The sequence below is a fragment of the Triturus cristatus genome, chromosome 12, assembly GCF_964204655.1.
Source record: "Triturus cristatus chromosome 12, aTriCri1.1, whole genome shotgun sequence".
Taxonomy (NCBI): Eukaryota; Metazoa; Chordata; class Amphibia; order Caudata; family Salamandridae; genus Triturus; species Triturus cristatus.
This window is the reverse complement of record NC_140595.1, coordinates 528,591,165-528,609,090: the sequence shown is the minus strand read 5'-3', so window position 1 is coordinate 528,609,090 and position 17,926 is coordinate 528,591,165. Positions and strand designations below refer to the sequence as shown.

At 42.3% G+C, this 17,926-nt stretch overlaps 1 protein-coding gene across 1 annotated transcript in view; it reads left to right on the top strand.

Moving 5' to 3' along the window:
* Window positions 1–17,926, top strand: part of NUP93 (nucleoporin 93) — a 451,198-nt gene that overhangs the window by 146,656 nt on the left and 286,616 nt on the right. Inside the window, exon 7 of the mRNA XM_085639933.1 lies at window positions 9,780–9,872. Coding sequence (XP_085496059.1) covers window positions 9,780–9,872 — 93 coding nt within the window. The remainder of the gene's footprint in view (window positions 1–9,779; window positions 9,873–17,926) is intronic.

The following is a 17,926-nucleotide window of genomic DNA, read 5'->3' as shown; positions in this document are numbered from 1 at the left end:
CCCAAAGGATTATGGATACACAATGCCCCCCGCATTTTCCTGAAAGACATTATCTTCAGGAAGGATTGGTCTTCCATTTCATGGAAGTGCACCAGAGATTATCTGGTGCTCATCATAAAAACAGCCACAAGATTGGTAGAAGCACTTACTATCAAAATCCAAACCAGCGAGGCCAAACTTAAAACGACAGTCCAGATCTCAGTTTATAAAAAGAGACTGGAAGAGATTAACAGGGAAATGAATGAAAGTAGAGAGTATATCACCCAAAACAAAATACAAAAATTGAGCAAAGATCTAAAAAAATTCTCTATTGAAAAAATGCATCCCTACGCCAGGGAAGACTACATCATACCAGATCAGAATGAAGATGATTCCACAGGAGAAACATCCAGTAATAACTCCGACTGGAGCAGTGATGATGGCTCCTACCCGAGACGAGGAAGAGGACAATACAGACGTAATCAGCGACGACGAGGCAACAATTGGTCTACACCACACTTCTTTGACCAATCACAACAACTATTCCAACCTTTCATACCAAATTTTCAAGGATGGATGAACCCATACCTACCAGGACCACACATGATAGGCCCCATGATGAATACACAACGCCCCCCTTTTTTAGGGAGAGGCCAGTTCACTCCACGAGGCAGAAGGAAAGGAGTAACCTGGAACGAACAGGAACGGCAAGTACATACCCGGAGTATGTCCAAAGACCAACCAGGCCCCAGCAATGCGAGTCACTGGTGACTAACCTAACAGACACGATACTCACGGAAGATCAGGAGAAGGTACTAAATAAAGGACTAGGTTTTGTCCCTACCCCAACCCTAGACATCTTCAAATTGAAATGCGAACTATCGGAATTCTGTAGAAAAATCAAACTTAAAGCCTTCTTTATGAACAAAGAGAATGAAAACCCGACAAGTGACACCAACCTGAGACCCAAGTCGACCTTCTGTCCACCAAATCATTTAGTCCCAGTGGAAGTACAAGCATTCGAGAAAGCGATTCTCAGAGAAGTAGATAACATTAAACCTTCTAGCAAAACATTCAACAACATCACGAGACGCGAGAAACAAGCTATGGAAGAACTGAGCAAGAATGAAAATGTGATTGTCAAACCGGCTGACAAAGGAGGTGGCATCGTCCTTCTTGATAAACAAGGATATGACACACAATGTCTAGAATTACTGTCCGACCAGAAATTCTACGAGAAGATCATCGATGACCCCACGAAAAGATTACAAGGGACCATAAACTCAATGCTAGAAGAAGCACTAACTAACCACTGGATTTCTAAACATGAGGCAGACTTCCTCAATACTAAATCCCCCAGAGTACCATACTTCTACTCTTTACCTAAGACTCATAAGAACAGAGTCCCCCCACCAGGACGACCCATCGTCTCTGGGATTGGCTCTGTACTGGAACCTCTATCCCAGTTCGCTGATCAGTTCCTCAAACCACTAGTACAACGTACACCCACTTACCTTAAAGATACAAGAGACCTCCTGAACCAACTGGAAAACCAGGTCTATAACGAGAACACCATGTACTTAGTGGGGTTGGACGTGGAGAGTCTGTACACCAGTCTCCCACAACAGAAAACACTAGACACCTTGGAAAACATTCTTTTTTCTGAACCTTGGATCCATTCTACACCAAGACATTTCGTGTTAGAGTGTTGCAAACTAGCCCTGACAGAAAACTATTTTGAGTACAATGGAACACTTTACAGGCAACGCCACGGTACATCTATGGGGAGCACATTCGCTCCTAGTGTGGCGGGTCTGTATGTGAGCAATTTCGAAGAACAACACATAAGGAACCCCACCAATCCCTACTTCACACAGATAAAATTCTGGAAACGTTACATAGATGACGTGATCATGATTTGGGAAGACAATGCAGAGACATTACTAGAATTCATAGGATGGATCAACTCTAGAGATGAATGCCTTAAATTCACTCACACATCGGATAAACGACAACTTGACTTCCTTGATGTCACGATTTATTCAGAGAACAACATCCTCCAAACAAAAACGTACCATAAACCCACGGCGAAAAACAGTTTACTATCCTACCAGAGCTTCCACCCACGCCCTCTGAGAGATAACTTACCATTCAGTCAATTCCTCAGACTAAAAAGAAACTGCAGCGATCTTGAAACTTACAAAACTCAAGCGAAAGATCTAAGGGAGAAACTTGTCAAAAGACATTACCCGATGAAAATAATCAACAAGTGCCAGAAAAGAGCACGTCATCAACCGAGAGAGAACCTCCTACAAGCTTCCACAAGAATAGAACCTGAGAATCTCTTGACATGTGTTACGACTTATAACACGATATCCAACACAGTAAAAAAGATTGTCAACAGAAATTGGAGGATCCTTACCTCTGACTCTTTACAATGGCCAAAACCAAGGTTTGCTAATAAAAGAACGAGAAACCTCAAGGATTTCCTAGTACATACCAGACCAGCGCCATATACCAAAAAGGAAACTATCACAGCAGCATGGAATCTTGAACCAATCACAGGACACTACCCCTGCGGCACATGCTCAGTATGCAATACGACAAAGGTTACCAAAACCATACAACTTCTCCCCAACTTTTCTTGGGCATTACGTCAACACACCAATTGCAATACTACACATGTGATTTACATGATAACTTGCCCTTGCAATCTCAGGTACATAGGCATGACCTGCCGCAAAATAAAACAAAGAATCACGGAACACAAAAGCAATGTGAACTGCAAAAGGTTAACCACTAAAATGAGCCGGCACTACGTAGAGAATAATCACAACGCCAATGACCTGAAATGGGTAGTTTTGGAGAGTTTGAAATCCGTTAATCATACTGCTGAACGCACTTTGTTTGAGAAAGAAAAACGCTGGATTCACCGTCTGGGCACGGATCACCAGGGCCTCAATGATAATATTCCTTGGCACACACTGGCATAATCTGAACTGTACCCTTTGAGCCCTTTTTTGAAGATCAGACAATTCCTGCTGCGCTCTTTTTATGACATTTTCATCAATAACCCCCCTTTTTTTGATATCTAGAGACCAATCAATAACTGTAAATAACCCCCCCCCCTTGTTGTTCTGTCCTTTACCAGAACCTACACCAGCCTGAAGCAACAAATCATGGGCATACACTTATCTGCACACTTCACAGACCATGACCCGAAAAACCGTACACCGATCGCGAGTTTGCCAACCATTGTGAATGCCAACCACCGCTAAGAGAATGTACATAAGGAAACTAGTCCCTCTTCTATCCTAATCCTCCTTCTGATCGCGAGATTGCCAACCACCATGAATGCCAACCACAACCAAGAGAATACACATAAAAAACCAGTCTCTCTTCCATCTTTATTCTCCTCCCGCTTCATAACGGCAAGACGCCACCAGCACATCCAATCGGAGGCGCAGCGGGCAGAGGCAGAACAAGTCATCGAACGAGGAGACACCGGTAAGCGCCAATGGCGGACACGACCAGAACGCCGAGATACACCAAGTAAGATATTTCTAACCATCCCCTTTTCTTATGCCTCCCTCCGAACCTTAGAAATACGGTTCTCTCACGCCCCCGGGCACCTCCAGAATACGGAACTTTCTATACTTGAGGTAAATAATTGTATGATAACCATTAACGGTATATGTTTCTTTGATTCACTTTGCCAGTATCTCCCTCTCCCTTTCCGTAATCACCATAATAGGCGTTACTCTGTTTTTAGATATTGTCGAAATCCACATTAATGCCTGTCCTGCTGAGACACACATTGCCGACGATTTTCACTAATGACTTTAAGCGTATATCATAAATCTCTTGTATTCAACCTATTTTGAGATATACTCGCCATTACGAATCAACCACAAATTCAACTAACAATCAACGATATATATTTTTTCACCAATATTATTCGAACAGCCAGCCGTTTGCACTTAAAAGCACTCGCGCCAAGACCTATCACAATCACAATCTTTTCCTCTTCACCTAGCCGCCCCATTTTTTCGCTCGATATTCACCAAAATAGTCTAATTCATTTTAACCTTCACTTCTTTTTAAATTAAGGTAGTAGCTCCAAATTAATTCATGGGACAGAATTTCATGATTATTTGCTCCCTCAAACTATCTAGAAAAACCACTGTTTTCTCTCTTCTAATTAGGTACAGATAAACGAACTGACCTCTCTAATTAAATTAGTGGGAGATTCTCACTAGATAAGGAGCCACAATGCGCCCTCCTTGCATTGGTCCTGATGAAAGCCTATAGATTACGACAGTAGGCTGAAACATGTCGACCTTTGACCTTTAATCTTTTTAGTACGGTAGACCAGTAACTCGGTCTTCCTCCGCACTTGACTTTTTCTTTTACTTTTCTCTGATCAAGATCTCCAGAATAAAATTGCTTTTGATACAATGATCCAGAGATTTTAACTCACTTGACATGGACCTTCTCACACCTCTTGAACCTTCATGTCTGGACGCTACTGTCTAACCAGATGGTCTTCCTCCGGGTGGAGGTCAGCATACACACAAAAAAAGACCCAATGATGATGCTGTACTATTACACATAAGCGGTAACCCAGTTCATGCCGCTGCCATACCTGTGTATAGTTATGAGGGTTCTTTTATGAAGGAACCAAGAACGTAAAAGACCCTGGATATACAGGACAAGTGGTCCACTCCCCTTTGATTTTTTTGCACATTATTCAGTACACATGTTAACTAAACATTGCCTGGGACAAAAATGTACTTGAGCTATGTTTTGCATCTTCCCACACTTCACATCCCTCCTCCACTAATAATTGATACTGCTTTAAAATGAACGTAGATGAAATTCAAGTGGCAAAAGGAACTGGATTAGATACCTGTAACAGTAGTTTTGCAGCTTGACGCTTATTTAGTTTCACATATGGCCCTCCATAGCGAAGAAGTGGGAAGTTTGTGCAAAAAAAAAATACGAAGTCCGGCACTTCGTATTGGGGCATTGTGGGCTCACGCTCGATGTCATAGTGAATGTAGCTCAACTCTGCTTGTGGTCGATGGCAACAAAGAAAAACCTTTCCCTCTAAAAACAATTGGCTACCTGAACCCTTAGATGGCTTAATGATGCACAGCATGTGAATCTAGAGTAGCTTCAAGACGCAAAACTATTTTTGCAGGTATTTAACCTGTTTCTTACTGACTCAGCAGGTGGCAGCTAAATGTCTAGTGGAGCTTGCACGGGCACAGTTCTAAGCTCTGGCATGTGTATACCAATCCACTGAGCAGCCACCCTTTTGCTTATGGTGCCAAAGATGTAGTTGTATACCATGCATCCAAACAGGTTGGAGAGTATTGGTCTTCAAATGTCATATGTAATTCTTGTGTTGATGAAGAAAAAGGTAGGCACCTAGCTTGAAGATGCAAATATACTTTTCACATGGATTTCCTGTATTTCAGTGCGAACTTTCAGAACATGGAACTACCCTGGTCCAAGTTTTTTTAATGTCATTGTCCAATGTAGTGGAGAAAAACTTATTGATCTCTCTAGTGTCAATCTTTACTTACATGTGCTTTTGAGAATATTCATTGACATTTAACAAATGATCTTGGATTGCTTTAAGTGCCTATTATTTTCTATGTAGATTGTGTTTGTTCTGTTGGAAGCCTGTTGATCAAAAGCAGGAATAGTCCTCCAGGAATAATCACTACCTTTCTTAGGGCATACCCTTAAAGTCACTAAATAAACCGATGCTCACCCCCCAGCTAGCCATGGCAAAAAGCAGAGAGGCTTAACTTAAGGCCATGTGTAATGTGTTTATGCAGTTCCAAAACAGTGGAAATGCAACACGATAAATATCCCAAACTGATTACAAAAAATGAAGTTAAATTGAATAATCAAAATGACACCTAAATGGCAAAAATCCAATAAGTGGAAACTGAGATATGATGATTTTTTTAAGTTTTAAGTAGGAATAGCGCCAAGAAGCACAAAGTGGCAATAACTGTATGTGGTCACGGTAGGCCGGGACATATGCTCAATTTGACGCTGACTGCGATGACGCACACGTCTGACACACCAACCATGTCGTACTGGTCAAGCATTTAACCTTCTAACTTTTAGTCCTTGAAGTCCCGATCCACCACAAGAGTACACTTCTAACGCTACCCAGGACCTCAGGGAAGGTACTTAGAGACTCAAAGGGTGTCAGGCAGAGGCTCAACGGCAGGGTCCAGTCCTGGTGCAGTTGCCACTGGGCAGTTGCAGGAAAAGGCCTCTTGCAGCTTGTATCCCTGTAGATTTAACAGGAGATCAGCCTTATGACCCTTGGAGTCCCCTCTTTTGTCCTGGATAACAGAGAGGGCAGGTTCAAACCTTTAATGTCTCTTCTCAGGTCGCAGACAGCAAGTTCAATCCTCTTCTGATCTTCCTCTGGTTCAAGAGTGTTCTAAAGTGTGTACCTGGAGATGCCACATTTATGCCTGGCATGAACTAATGGGTAGGAATGACTCCTGTGGATGCATTAACCAATGGTGTAAACATTCCTGGGTCAACTCTACCTACTTTGGGCATGTTCAAGATGGTAGAAGTCTTTGGCCACAGTGAATTTGGGTTCTGAGGGCTTGGTTTGTGAGAAAATGCCTCTTTTTACATGGTTAGCCCCCCTTTTGCCTGGACATAGGTGTGGTGTCGCTAGTAGAGCACAGGGTTCCTGTCAAACAGGTCCCATTTGCCATTGTTTCTTCCCTAAAACCTATTCCCCCAATTGGCCCCTCAGGCCCCCCTGTAAGGGCCTTGGAGCTGAATAGGGTCCCCTAAGGACCGCTCACCTAGGCCATACAGACTGCCACTGCAGCATGCATGCATGGCCTGGTGCAGACAAAATGACAAATTCAACATGGCACACTCCCTGTGTGCCATGCCAGCTATCACTGCCTAAGATATAGGTAAATCGCCCTTCTAGCAGGCCTTACCAGCCCCAAGCAGGGTGCACTATTTCCCAGGTGTGGGCATACCTGCACAAACAAATATGCTCCAACAATATTGGGTTTTATTCCTTAATGTTGTAAGTGCCAGGGAAGCCATAGAGAGTACATGGGCTAGAAACACGACAACTTGAGTTCCACAGCACCATGATGGTTTCCCTGACACAGGAGTGTTTGGTACCAAATTACTCCTCATAATATACCCACACTGATGACAGTTTCGGATTTATTGTAACCTGTACTCAGTGGGCACCTCCTTCAACCTCCGATGCAACGCCTGCAGCCTGGTTCTCAAAAGCAGAATCCTCATTGAAAAGCAATGGCCGCCGACTCTGAAATTGCACCCTGCACTTGGCCCCCTGTGCCACTAGTGGTGTATGTTTGGTGCTGCTTTGTGCCCCCTCCCCCCGTGCTTGACCTAACCCCCTTGGCCCTTGCAACCGATTTACCTACCTGAAAGCTGTGTGGCTTTGAGCTTCCCCAGTCTCCATTGAAACACATTGGGCCGACTCCTTATTATAGTTATTATAGGGAAGGCATTTGTCACATTGTTTGCTACTGCTGGAAGTGGAAAAGCGTAAAAGACTGTTAAGACAGTTTTTTTTATCAGGATTATTATATGAACATGTCTGCAAACAGTTAAAACCTGTCTCCAAGGGGAAGATTTTTTATTCTGCAGAATTGTTTTTAAGTTAATGTCCATTGCTGAGTCTAAACTTGCAAAGTGTGAACTGTAATGCTAATATATGTACTGGTCACTGACCGGGCTACACGCAGTGTATATGAGACCTACATACACTGTTAGTTTTATTCTGAATAATGAATTTTACAGTGCACTCTCAGTGGAGTAATGGAGTACTGGATTACTTAATTCTTCCGGATCTGTATACTTTTACCTACTACATCATCTCATCCTATCATGAGCAACCAGTGGAACAGAGTGGTCTGACAAATTTGGTGATGTCAAGGGGTGTAAACCTGGAATTGATGGAGTATAGTTGCCTACATTTTGAACTAAGTGGCATCTCCCCTGTACCCATCTTGCGGTAAAGATGATTGGGACCTCCAGAAACTCAAACAAACTGTGACGAAGTACTACGATTTGCTGCTGGCTGGTATGCTAACATAGTGGAACCTTTTCGGCTGAAAGGGTTCGCGTCAGAACAGCTGTTACATTGACACTGCAGTGCGGACAGAGGCAGACTATTCTGTTTATGAACTGGAACTGGGTATTTAGAACTAACTGAACTTGCCTAATAGGGTTGGTAAGAGTGTAAACTGATTCATTTAGTATAAATCTCCCTGAACTGAGGAAGATTGGTTCCTTCATATTTGGATCTTGCAGAATTTGTTTATTAAATCTTATCTATTTTATGCCTGTCGTGTTCTAATCATTTGAATCTAAATAGAAAATACTAACTAAAAATAAATTACTCTGCTGATTCTGTCTCATTAATTTGTTTGTGGCTAAGTTTAATTTGATTTGTTGGTTTACTAAATTGAAGGCAGGATTACTTGGGAGGTTATACCCAATAATACTATGTTAACAGTTATCTTATTCCAGGTCCTCCTATCATAGTTGTTAATCCCCTAAGTATTCCTGTCCCTTTCAGCACATAACAAGATCCATTGGAGGACCTAAGAGGATTTGATATGGTAGCTGAGGTTAATTAGAGTTAGGAGAAAATAAATTATATTAATTTGTTCATGATGCCCAATATGTTATGCGCTACAACACCATAAGATATTAGAAGAGGCAGATATGTGTCTCTGTCACAAAGTCTTACAACCCTCTGTGACAGAAACAAAGAGCCTTCAGGGTCGATCGTTTTGGCTCAGGAATGCAATGAAGGGAGGAGAGATAGTGGGAAACAGAAGAACATGATGGCAGATCCAAATACGTCAGGCAGCTGAAGTTTGCACTATTTGCAGACAATGCTTTCAATATGCAGGGAGACGCAAATAAAAAAGAATTGCAATAGGTTAGCCTTCAGGGAGGTAGAGAAGAATCTTTTGCAGGACTTGTGAATAAAAGAACCAGCAAGAAACTACTTTGGTGTCTCGACTTAGAAATTGCATTGTGTTATCACATAATGTCCTTCAGTTATGAGCAATGGACACCAGCCCTGGAACTGAGCCAAGTTTGTTTTGTCCCTCTATAAAGTGGACGGTAATTAGGTGGTTTTCTTAAAATAATTGTTTTACACATTAACTTGACTGAGCTATACTCGTAGCGTATTTCAGAAAACTCGATACCAAAAAGTGGGATGGGCTAAAAGAATGCAGAGAAATTGACAAATTGGACAGGTAATAAATAGGCAGTGTAAATTCCTGTTTCATCACTTACAAAGGGTTTTATAGAGTTCACATGTTCTGAATTAATGTGTGGAGAGAATTGAGCTCCTTTACTCCACCCACCTTACAGTCCTGCTGGTAGATAGGAGACTTCTTACAGTCTATCCATTTTTTTCAAAAATGTTTGATTGTTTATGTTCCGTTCTTTCTGTCATTAGTGATCTATTTCATGTGTTTCCCTGTATCAGTTTATCTTTGAACTTCTATCCCCTTCCCAGTGTTAACTTTACAAATAAACAGTTCCAAACGAAAAAAAGTAAAACATTTGCAAAGGTTTCAGTACATTACTTCATGTCAAACCTATATTGGAAATCATATCTGGTCTATTTCAGCCATTGTTTATCTGCGGTATTCTCACAATCCTCTCTGGACTTTTTCATGTGAACAAGATTAGCTGACATTTATAAAGCTTTATTTCTTTTTTTGTCACTGTAGATTTATGTGTACAATGAGAAGATTGTGAATGGCCATTTACAGCCTAACCTGGTAGACCTCTGCACTTCTGTTGCAACACGACTGGATGACAAGGTAAGGCCTGTAAAGGTGCTATATTTGGACTACTTTTTAACTGTGAAATACAACTAAAGTGTGGTTTTCTTTTTAGATATATTTGTGAGGATTTATTGGAAGAATCGGAATATTATACTTTGAAAGCAAAATTCTACTTTCCTGCATGTTATCAATGTGTTAACTGCTTTTTAATAAACATTTTAAGTGTGCTGGATGTTTTTTGTACATATTTGCTTCTGTGTGGTAGAGTTGGGACCTTTATTAATAATACCTAACGAGTATTGCTGAAACCACAATAATTGTGGTTGTTCCTATAAAAATGCATTTGAAATAAACAGTCTTTCAGATATTGTGTCTTCAAAATTGTTTCCTGGAATATCTGTAGTAAGCCGGTTCTGTATATGGTATATCACTAGGTGGTTATACTGTGCGCAGAGTCCTCAGATTCCCCCAGAACTGTACAGGGCTCAATGCAAAACCAGAGTGCTCTATGTGTAGTAGTGTGGATGAGCAGCCTTAGGCCTAACACAGCGGAGTGTAAGACATTTATTGTGCACACATTGACCAATAAATGACACACTACTCAAAAAGGAGATCCACACCAATTTTATAAAAATGAGCTTTGCAGAAGATTTATTTTAAGACCAAGATCTTTGCAAAAAGGTGAGTAAGTTTTTAAATAGAAATTCTTTTGAGTATCAAAACCGAACACTTAGTGCAATTTTCAGTCTTTGCAATGTTAACCTATTGAGGAAAATAACAATGCAGTTTTACAGGTAAGTGAACAACTTACAAATCCAGTCTTCGTGTTGCGGGGTCGGCAGAGGGCATGGTTCAGGTAAGCACAAACACTGCATTACTAGCAGCATAGCGGCTGCTGGGTGCAGAGGTCAGAGTTGAGGGTGCTTGAAGACCCACTGCTTGCAGTTAAGTAAAGCGGCTGCAGGACTCAAGCTTCGAAGCTTAAGGCAAGCACAGGGGGGGGGGGGGGCCACAAGGCAACACCAAACATACACCACCAGCGACAAGGGGCGGCTGGGTGCAGGGTGTAAGAACAGCGTTGGGTGCCCAATGCAATTCATTGGAGAAACTCTGTTTGGAAAACAGGCTACAAACAGAAGGCTGCACAAAGGAAACCAGTGACACCAGAATTAAGTTGGGATGCTGTAGGGTGTAAGGACACCGTTGGTAGAGTTCTTCAAGACCCAGGGTCTTTGGATGCAGGGGTGTGCTTTGATGTCGGGTTTCTCTTACCGAAGCCGGTCGCAGATGGAGAAGCCTTTGGATTCACACTGCAGGTGGCATCAAGCAGACCAGGAGGGGTCAGCTCACACTGGGCTTAAACTCAGAATCGCTGGGGAACCTTTTCTGGATCGATGGGCCAACTGGACACAGGCCAGAGGTGTCTGGTGCAGAGTGGTCAAGGATCACGGATCCTGAGGGCACCAGAGTCCTCAGTACGCTGTTCTCAGGAGTTCTGGTCTTTCTCAAAGGCAGGCAGTCCTCCCAGGGGTTGTGGAAGTTACTGGCTGCAGGACAGGCATCGTTCTTTTCGCAGGGTCTTTGAAGCTGCAGACAGGCCTGTAGGGCCGGGGCCAAGTTAGTGGGTGTGGACAGTCTTCTCTGCACGGCATCGTCTTCGTCCTTCTTAGGCCAGCAGAAACTAGTTTCAGGGTCTGGGGGTTCCACCTAAATACTAGATTTAGGGGTGTGTTAAGGGAGTGACAGGTAGAGCCAAAGATCACCTTACCTGGGGTGTCTAAACCATCAATTATGCCACCCTCCTGTGGGAGGGGGCATAGTCCTAGCCCTGATTGTAGGAGTTCCCCCATCTTTAAGATGGCGGAGAGTGAAAGATGTGCTTCACCTCGCCTCTTTCACCTTAGGGGTGGAGTTGGCAGAGGTGGGCACATCTCCTATTCTTCATAGTTTTTCCTACCCACAGTGGGTGTGTAAACCAGGGGCTGCCATCTGCTGCTAGCAGCAGAGGCTAGGGGTCGCATTACAAAGGTAGCAGGTCTTCGAAGCTTCCCTCTCAAGCACAGTGCCCGTCCTGTGGGAAGTGGTGTGACCCCTCCGCCCAGGATGTGCTTTGTTTCTGGTCCCAGAGAGCGAGGGCTCTCGACCCATGGGTCCAGAAATATGTCTGGTGGTGGTAGGCTGCCTAAAGACAGTCTGTGACCACACCAGGATTGGTAGGTTTTCAGGGGGCAGCTCTGAGGTGCCCTCAGAGTACATTGTTCGATAAATCCCACACCACACTGGCATTAGTGTGGGTTTATTGAGATGAGTAGTTTAGTAACAAACACTCCTGGGTTCAGAGAAGCCATCGTGTTGCTAGGGAAATCGAGTTGTCAAGTTTCCAGCCCATGTACTCTTTAATGGCTTCCCTGCAACTTAAATATCTAAGAATAGACTTAAATATTTTAGGGGCATATCTGCTCATGCAGATAGACCCACACCTGTAATCTAGTGCACCCTACTAGAGGGGTGACTTTAGGCAGTGCTAGTTGGCATGGCACACATACAGTGTGCCATGTCGACTTTGTCTGCACCAGGCCGTGTATGCTGCAGTGGCAGTCTGCATGGCCTAGGTGAGGGGTCCCTAGGGGACCCTATTCAGTCTCAATGCCCTTGGTACCTAGGTACCATTTACTGATTTTTTTTTTCCCTCTTATCCTTGGAATCTGTTTGGCAACCATTATTCCTATAAAGTGTCCTATTAAAGTCCTTGCTTGCTCTTAACCTAAACACTTATATTATTTTCAAACCTATAATCGATCAAGTGCCAAGTGCTGTGTGACACTTTATTCCGTAACCTTTTAAACAATATGGACTTAGTAGTACTTCCAGCGTACCAGTACCTATATGGTTTTTATCACTACTTCTTTATGGTGAAAAAGAGGATTTACCAGGATGCAGTCTGACATTACAAAATCTGTAAGATCGTAAACGTTACAATATTCCAGTGCATGTCTACAATCCCGGAACACAATTTTAGTTGATAGAAACAAATTACTCCTACTATGAACTAATAATGCCTATGTAGAGAATGCATATTTTAATACAATTAAATCAGTATATTAAAACACACTCTAAAAATCAAAATTGGTTTAAACATGCCGCACCTTCGCTATTTAAACACTTTTTATATTCTCCCTTTTAAATGAGGAAAAACGAAAGGAAAGTCTTGCCATGAACATACATTACAGGAGCAGTTGATTAGTCAGTTATTTTCCCCCTAGTGAAAATCCTAGATCCCCGGCTATGGCCTTTTCAGCATGAGTTCTTAGTAAAAAAAAAAAGTTGGATTTTAAAGAAATTTTCACTTCGCTCAAATGTCATGATGTATGCCTTTGTTTTGAAACGTATATTTCTTGTGATAAGTTTCATATTTTCCTCTCCTTTTGTGACCTCTTTTTGCACTGTTTTTTAACCTCCAGAGCCTGTTTTATGACTATATTGTCTTTCCATCATTGGAGTGGGCAATAGGTAGATCTTCTGTCTGGTCTCATCTGACTGTGTGGGTAGACAAAAAATGCCATTTAAGGCAGGAGAAAGTCTACAGGAAAGCTATATAAAGCCATTTCTGTGGTCTTCATTCTTCCATGCGACTTCATTAGAAGATAATGAGAACTAGGGCCTTACACTACCTGCCACGCTCCTTAATGTCTAAATATATGTGGTACAATCTGTATGCATGTGTTGGCATACCCTGGTATGTGTGAGGTCCGCTAGTTTTTTGTATACAGAATTATGTGACAAAAAGGTGTGGGTGTAAGCGGCCTTAAAGTCAGATAACTATTGGTTTAAGTCTGTTTCAAGCATATGACTATTTAGTACAGGTAAAACAATAAAATATATTAGTTATTATGTCATAAGTTTTTGTTTTTTTAGTCTTGTGCTCCAATTCAGTGGTACGTTAAAGTATGCTTCTTCCGTTTAACGTCTGATACCTTGAATTTTTCCATAGTTTGATTCCAGTTTGGAGTATGTTACACTTATTTTCAAAGTCCAGCCAACACTTGTTTTGCTACGTAGTGACTTGCAAGCCAATAACTTTTTCCAGTGTGTATATATTTTAGAATATAAAAAACATGACCTTAAATTATTTGTACTTAAAATGGGTTTAACAATAATTGAGATAAACCTATCCTTCTCACAATGGTGAAGAGAGTACACTACACTGCAAATTATGTTATATGGAAACACTGGTGGATAAAGTGTGGGTGGATATGAGGAAAGTATTAGAGAATGTGAGACGTAGTCATATTTATGGGTCACTTTGGGGGAAAACGTGGGGTTGTATCTAATATAAAATGGAGAAAGAAATATGAGATAATACAATTGAAGGGGAGCAGTTGGGTAGGTTTGTTACTAAGTAGATCATATTGACTATTGAAGTCATACAGCAGAGGTTCTATTAATTGATAAGTTAATATGAGATTGTAGGTGCGTGCTCTGGATTATTTGAATTAATACACAGATATTGATTGTTGGAACTTTACCCAGGTGAAGGAGTATATTCTATATAGTTTGGTCCTATAATTAAAAGCAAATATATATGAAGGGATCTAGGTTTAAATACTTGTAAGGTCATAAGATCCTGACAAATAGGAAAGCATGTATATTAAGGGTTAATTTTACACTATTGTTATCGGTGTACTAAGTTAAGTGGAGGAATGGAGAACAAGGTGAGCAACTTGTGTGAGGCTGCTTGGCATTTTCACTCAGAAAAAGACTACTGTTTGTTGGAGTGGAAAAATCCCTCCCATTGTGATGTTCTTTCACCCCTGCCCTGATGCCCTGTGCGACACAGCTGCAACGATATTTTGATCCTTGATACTTTTTTCATTTTGGGCGAGCACAGATCATGCATGTGAGCTATGATTTAGACCTGTCTCACAAACTGCTTTACCCTGTTAGTGGTCAAGGGCTACTGCTTTTACCAAGAGTTAAGTAGCATGAGTACGGTGGTGGCAGCATACTGTGATTGTGATTGTACTCAGTAGAGTGAACAGCCCTTTTTGTGTCAATGGAGGGGTGCCTACTTGTCCATTCATGTAAAGTTCCGCTGCTGTGTACCTAACTATGCCTTGGCTTACATCATATAGTGCTGTGCAGTGCGCATGTGGTTGTGTGTGTGTGCGCTGTAATGTATGTATACCCGAGTGTGGTTCAGTACATGAATGCCTGTTGGTTCCTTATTGGAAGCCCAGGGCCTTGTAAAGACATGTTGAGGTGGAGGCACCATCCCAGACTTGCATACTTGGTGAAATATGTATATTTCTTGGCTAGGCAGAATAGCCAAGATTAAAATGATGATCAGACAGAGATCCTTTTCAGACACTTCTAATAAGGATAGAGAAATCCACCTTTCAGCATCTACAGCGGATGTGCTTAAACTTTGTATGGCAAGTGAAGTTGATTACAAAATTCTCTAAGAGCATCAAAGAAGAGAAGGGGTTTGCACCTCCTAGATGTAAAAAAATATTACTGGGTTTCCCATCGCAGAATAACCGGAAAATGGCCCCTCAGGGTTGACTCGGCGTGGGTGCATATGGATTAGGCAGTATGGTTCTTGGACCTTTTTCATCTACTCCATCCACCTCCACCAGGGAGTTTCTGTTCATGTAAGGGGGCAGGCATTACACCCTCCCTACTATTGCTGAGCTTGAGTTCCTCATTCTTGGAAAAGCTAGCTGTAGCTATCCTTCACCTCTTTTTGTAGAACCTGGCCATCATAGTTGCTTCTAGGAAGCCACTTATAAGGTGACAGTCTATAAGCAAATGGCTAGGATACTGTCACTTGGGCTTACAGTGGCGTAGCTGGGTTAAGAGTTGTGATCCAAGAATAGAACCTGCCCCGTCACTATCTATCGAAAATACAGTCTTGAGCCCATCCTCCTTCCCTTTAAATTTTCTTTTATAAGTGGAGTGGCATGTGCATTGTAGTCCACAGTTTCCCTGCAAAAGTAAGAGCCATAGCTTTTAAGTGTATTTCTTAAAAACACTGTCAGAATATTCCAATTTATTTTCTGCCAAGTGAGCCTAGTCCTTTCACCAGATTCACACCTCAGTGAGCCCATTCAAAAATAAAATATTTTGGGTAGAATTGGCATTTTAGAGCACAATGTCTCTAAGAAATTGTTTAAAAAGCTATAGATTCCTATTCACTTGTTCGATACGTTTTAGGTCTCGGCTAGCGAAGGCTGCGCTTGCGCAGTCTCGCTTGCGAGATTTAACGTTTTTCAGAAGTGGGGCTTGAACCCGCCCCTCTTCTCCCGTCTTCTCCATTGGCTGGCCTCTTAAATGCTGGTCAGCCATTGGAGAAGAGCTTTGTCTCTCCAAACAAGCCCCGTCTTTTTCGGATTCGAGGGTGTGTTTTTTCGCGTCTTTCTCTTTTTTTACTCCCTGCCACTTTTATGTGTGGTGGGCGTGTTTTTTTATTTTTTTTTTACCATCGGAAGGTTTGGCCATTTTGTGCGCAGTCGGAACGGAGTGGGACGTGGGGTCGCCTCTTCCTTGCTGCAAGGCTGATCTCGGCGTTTCCTGGTGCTCGAGGACGTGCGGCAGATAAGTAACCGGACTCTGTCCTCGGCCGCACTCAGTGTTGCTCTCTGTCGCTCGTTTGCTTCTCCCCTCCCTGTCCATGTTGGGCTCTCCTTCAACTGCTTGTCACCCTCGCCCATAAGCTCTTTTGGCTTCATGCTCCGCGACATCGACAGGAACCTCCAAGGGATGTCACCCAGGCTAACGAGAGCTGTCACTACTGTGCAAGGAGTTTAGATGTGGGCTGGATGTGAAACACTGCTTCCTCCCTGCATTGTTCTCACCAATGCCTAAACTCTGCATTCCTGTCCAGAGTCCCATCTCTGGATGTGGTGTAACTGCCCTAGCTCTGAGAGGAATAATGCCTTCTCCCAGCAACTGCCCCCTGCCACCCTGTCTGGTATTGATACTCGTGCTTGTCCCTGGAGTTATATTTCCTTCTGACTCTCTGCATGTCTCTCTCTCTGTGTTTAGCGTTTAGACTTGTGGGCTGTCACCCTATCTTTTTCTCACTTTCCGCGTCTGTGTATTTCTGTACTTCTTGGTTCATCCTGTTCTTGGGATTCTGTGTGATTCCCCTTTTATTGCTAGATTATTCTATATTACAATTCCATTTGGCTGCTCTCTAGAATTTCCCTTAGATGTGTTCAATAACCTATCCTGCGTCAACAGTATTGGCTTCAGAAGTGCTTCTATGTTGCTGTCTATTGTGTTTTCTGTTTCTCTGATTTCGTTTATTTATATGTGGGGTTGTCTGTATTTGTGTGGTTGGTTGATTTCCGAACACTTTCAGATTACATTTCTGAGTGTTTTTCTCCCATTTCTCGCCTCTCTGATTTGAGATTTATGCTGTTCTAGAACTGCCTGTTTTGTTTTCTTTCTCACTTTGTTGTTCTCTCTAATGTTGACTCACTTCTTCTCTTTCGATGCTGTTCTCACTTTTCTTCCCTGGTTATATTTCTATGGTGTTCCCTATTTGCCTCTTTGCATGTGTTTTGACATGGTTTTTGCTTTACCTGTCTTTCGTTTTTTGTGTGTCGGCCTTTGTCTCCTTTATTTTCTCTCTGTTCTCTTCTCTATTCCCTGCCAGATTGTGTTCCTCTGTTGTTCCGCTTTCTGTTTGACTGCTTGGTCATGTCCGTGATCGCCTCTGTTTGACTTGCTAGTTACAGTTATTTTGTTTGTTTGCTTGTCTGGTTATGTGTTCTGTATGTTTCTATGTTGGTGTTTCTGTTGACGTTTCTTTGTGACTCTTTATTGGCATGCCTGTCTGTGTACTGTGGTTCTCTGCCGTGCTCTAAGCTCCAGCATTTTATTGTAAATATCCCCCCAAGTGTCATGGGGAGATACAGAACGAGGTGGCATAATGTTATGAGAGGTATCTTCTGAATAGAAATACTTTAATGTCTGTCTTGAAAAGGGGGAATAAGCAGGGAGTTATGTTATTCCTACTTTGTATCTCGCAACAAATCATACCCAAAGGTATATCTCGGTGCTGAGCAGCACAGAAACACCACAAC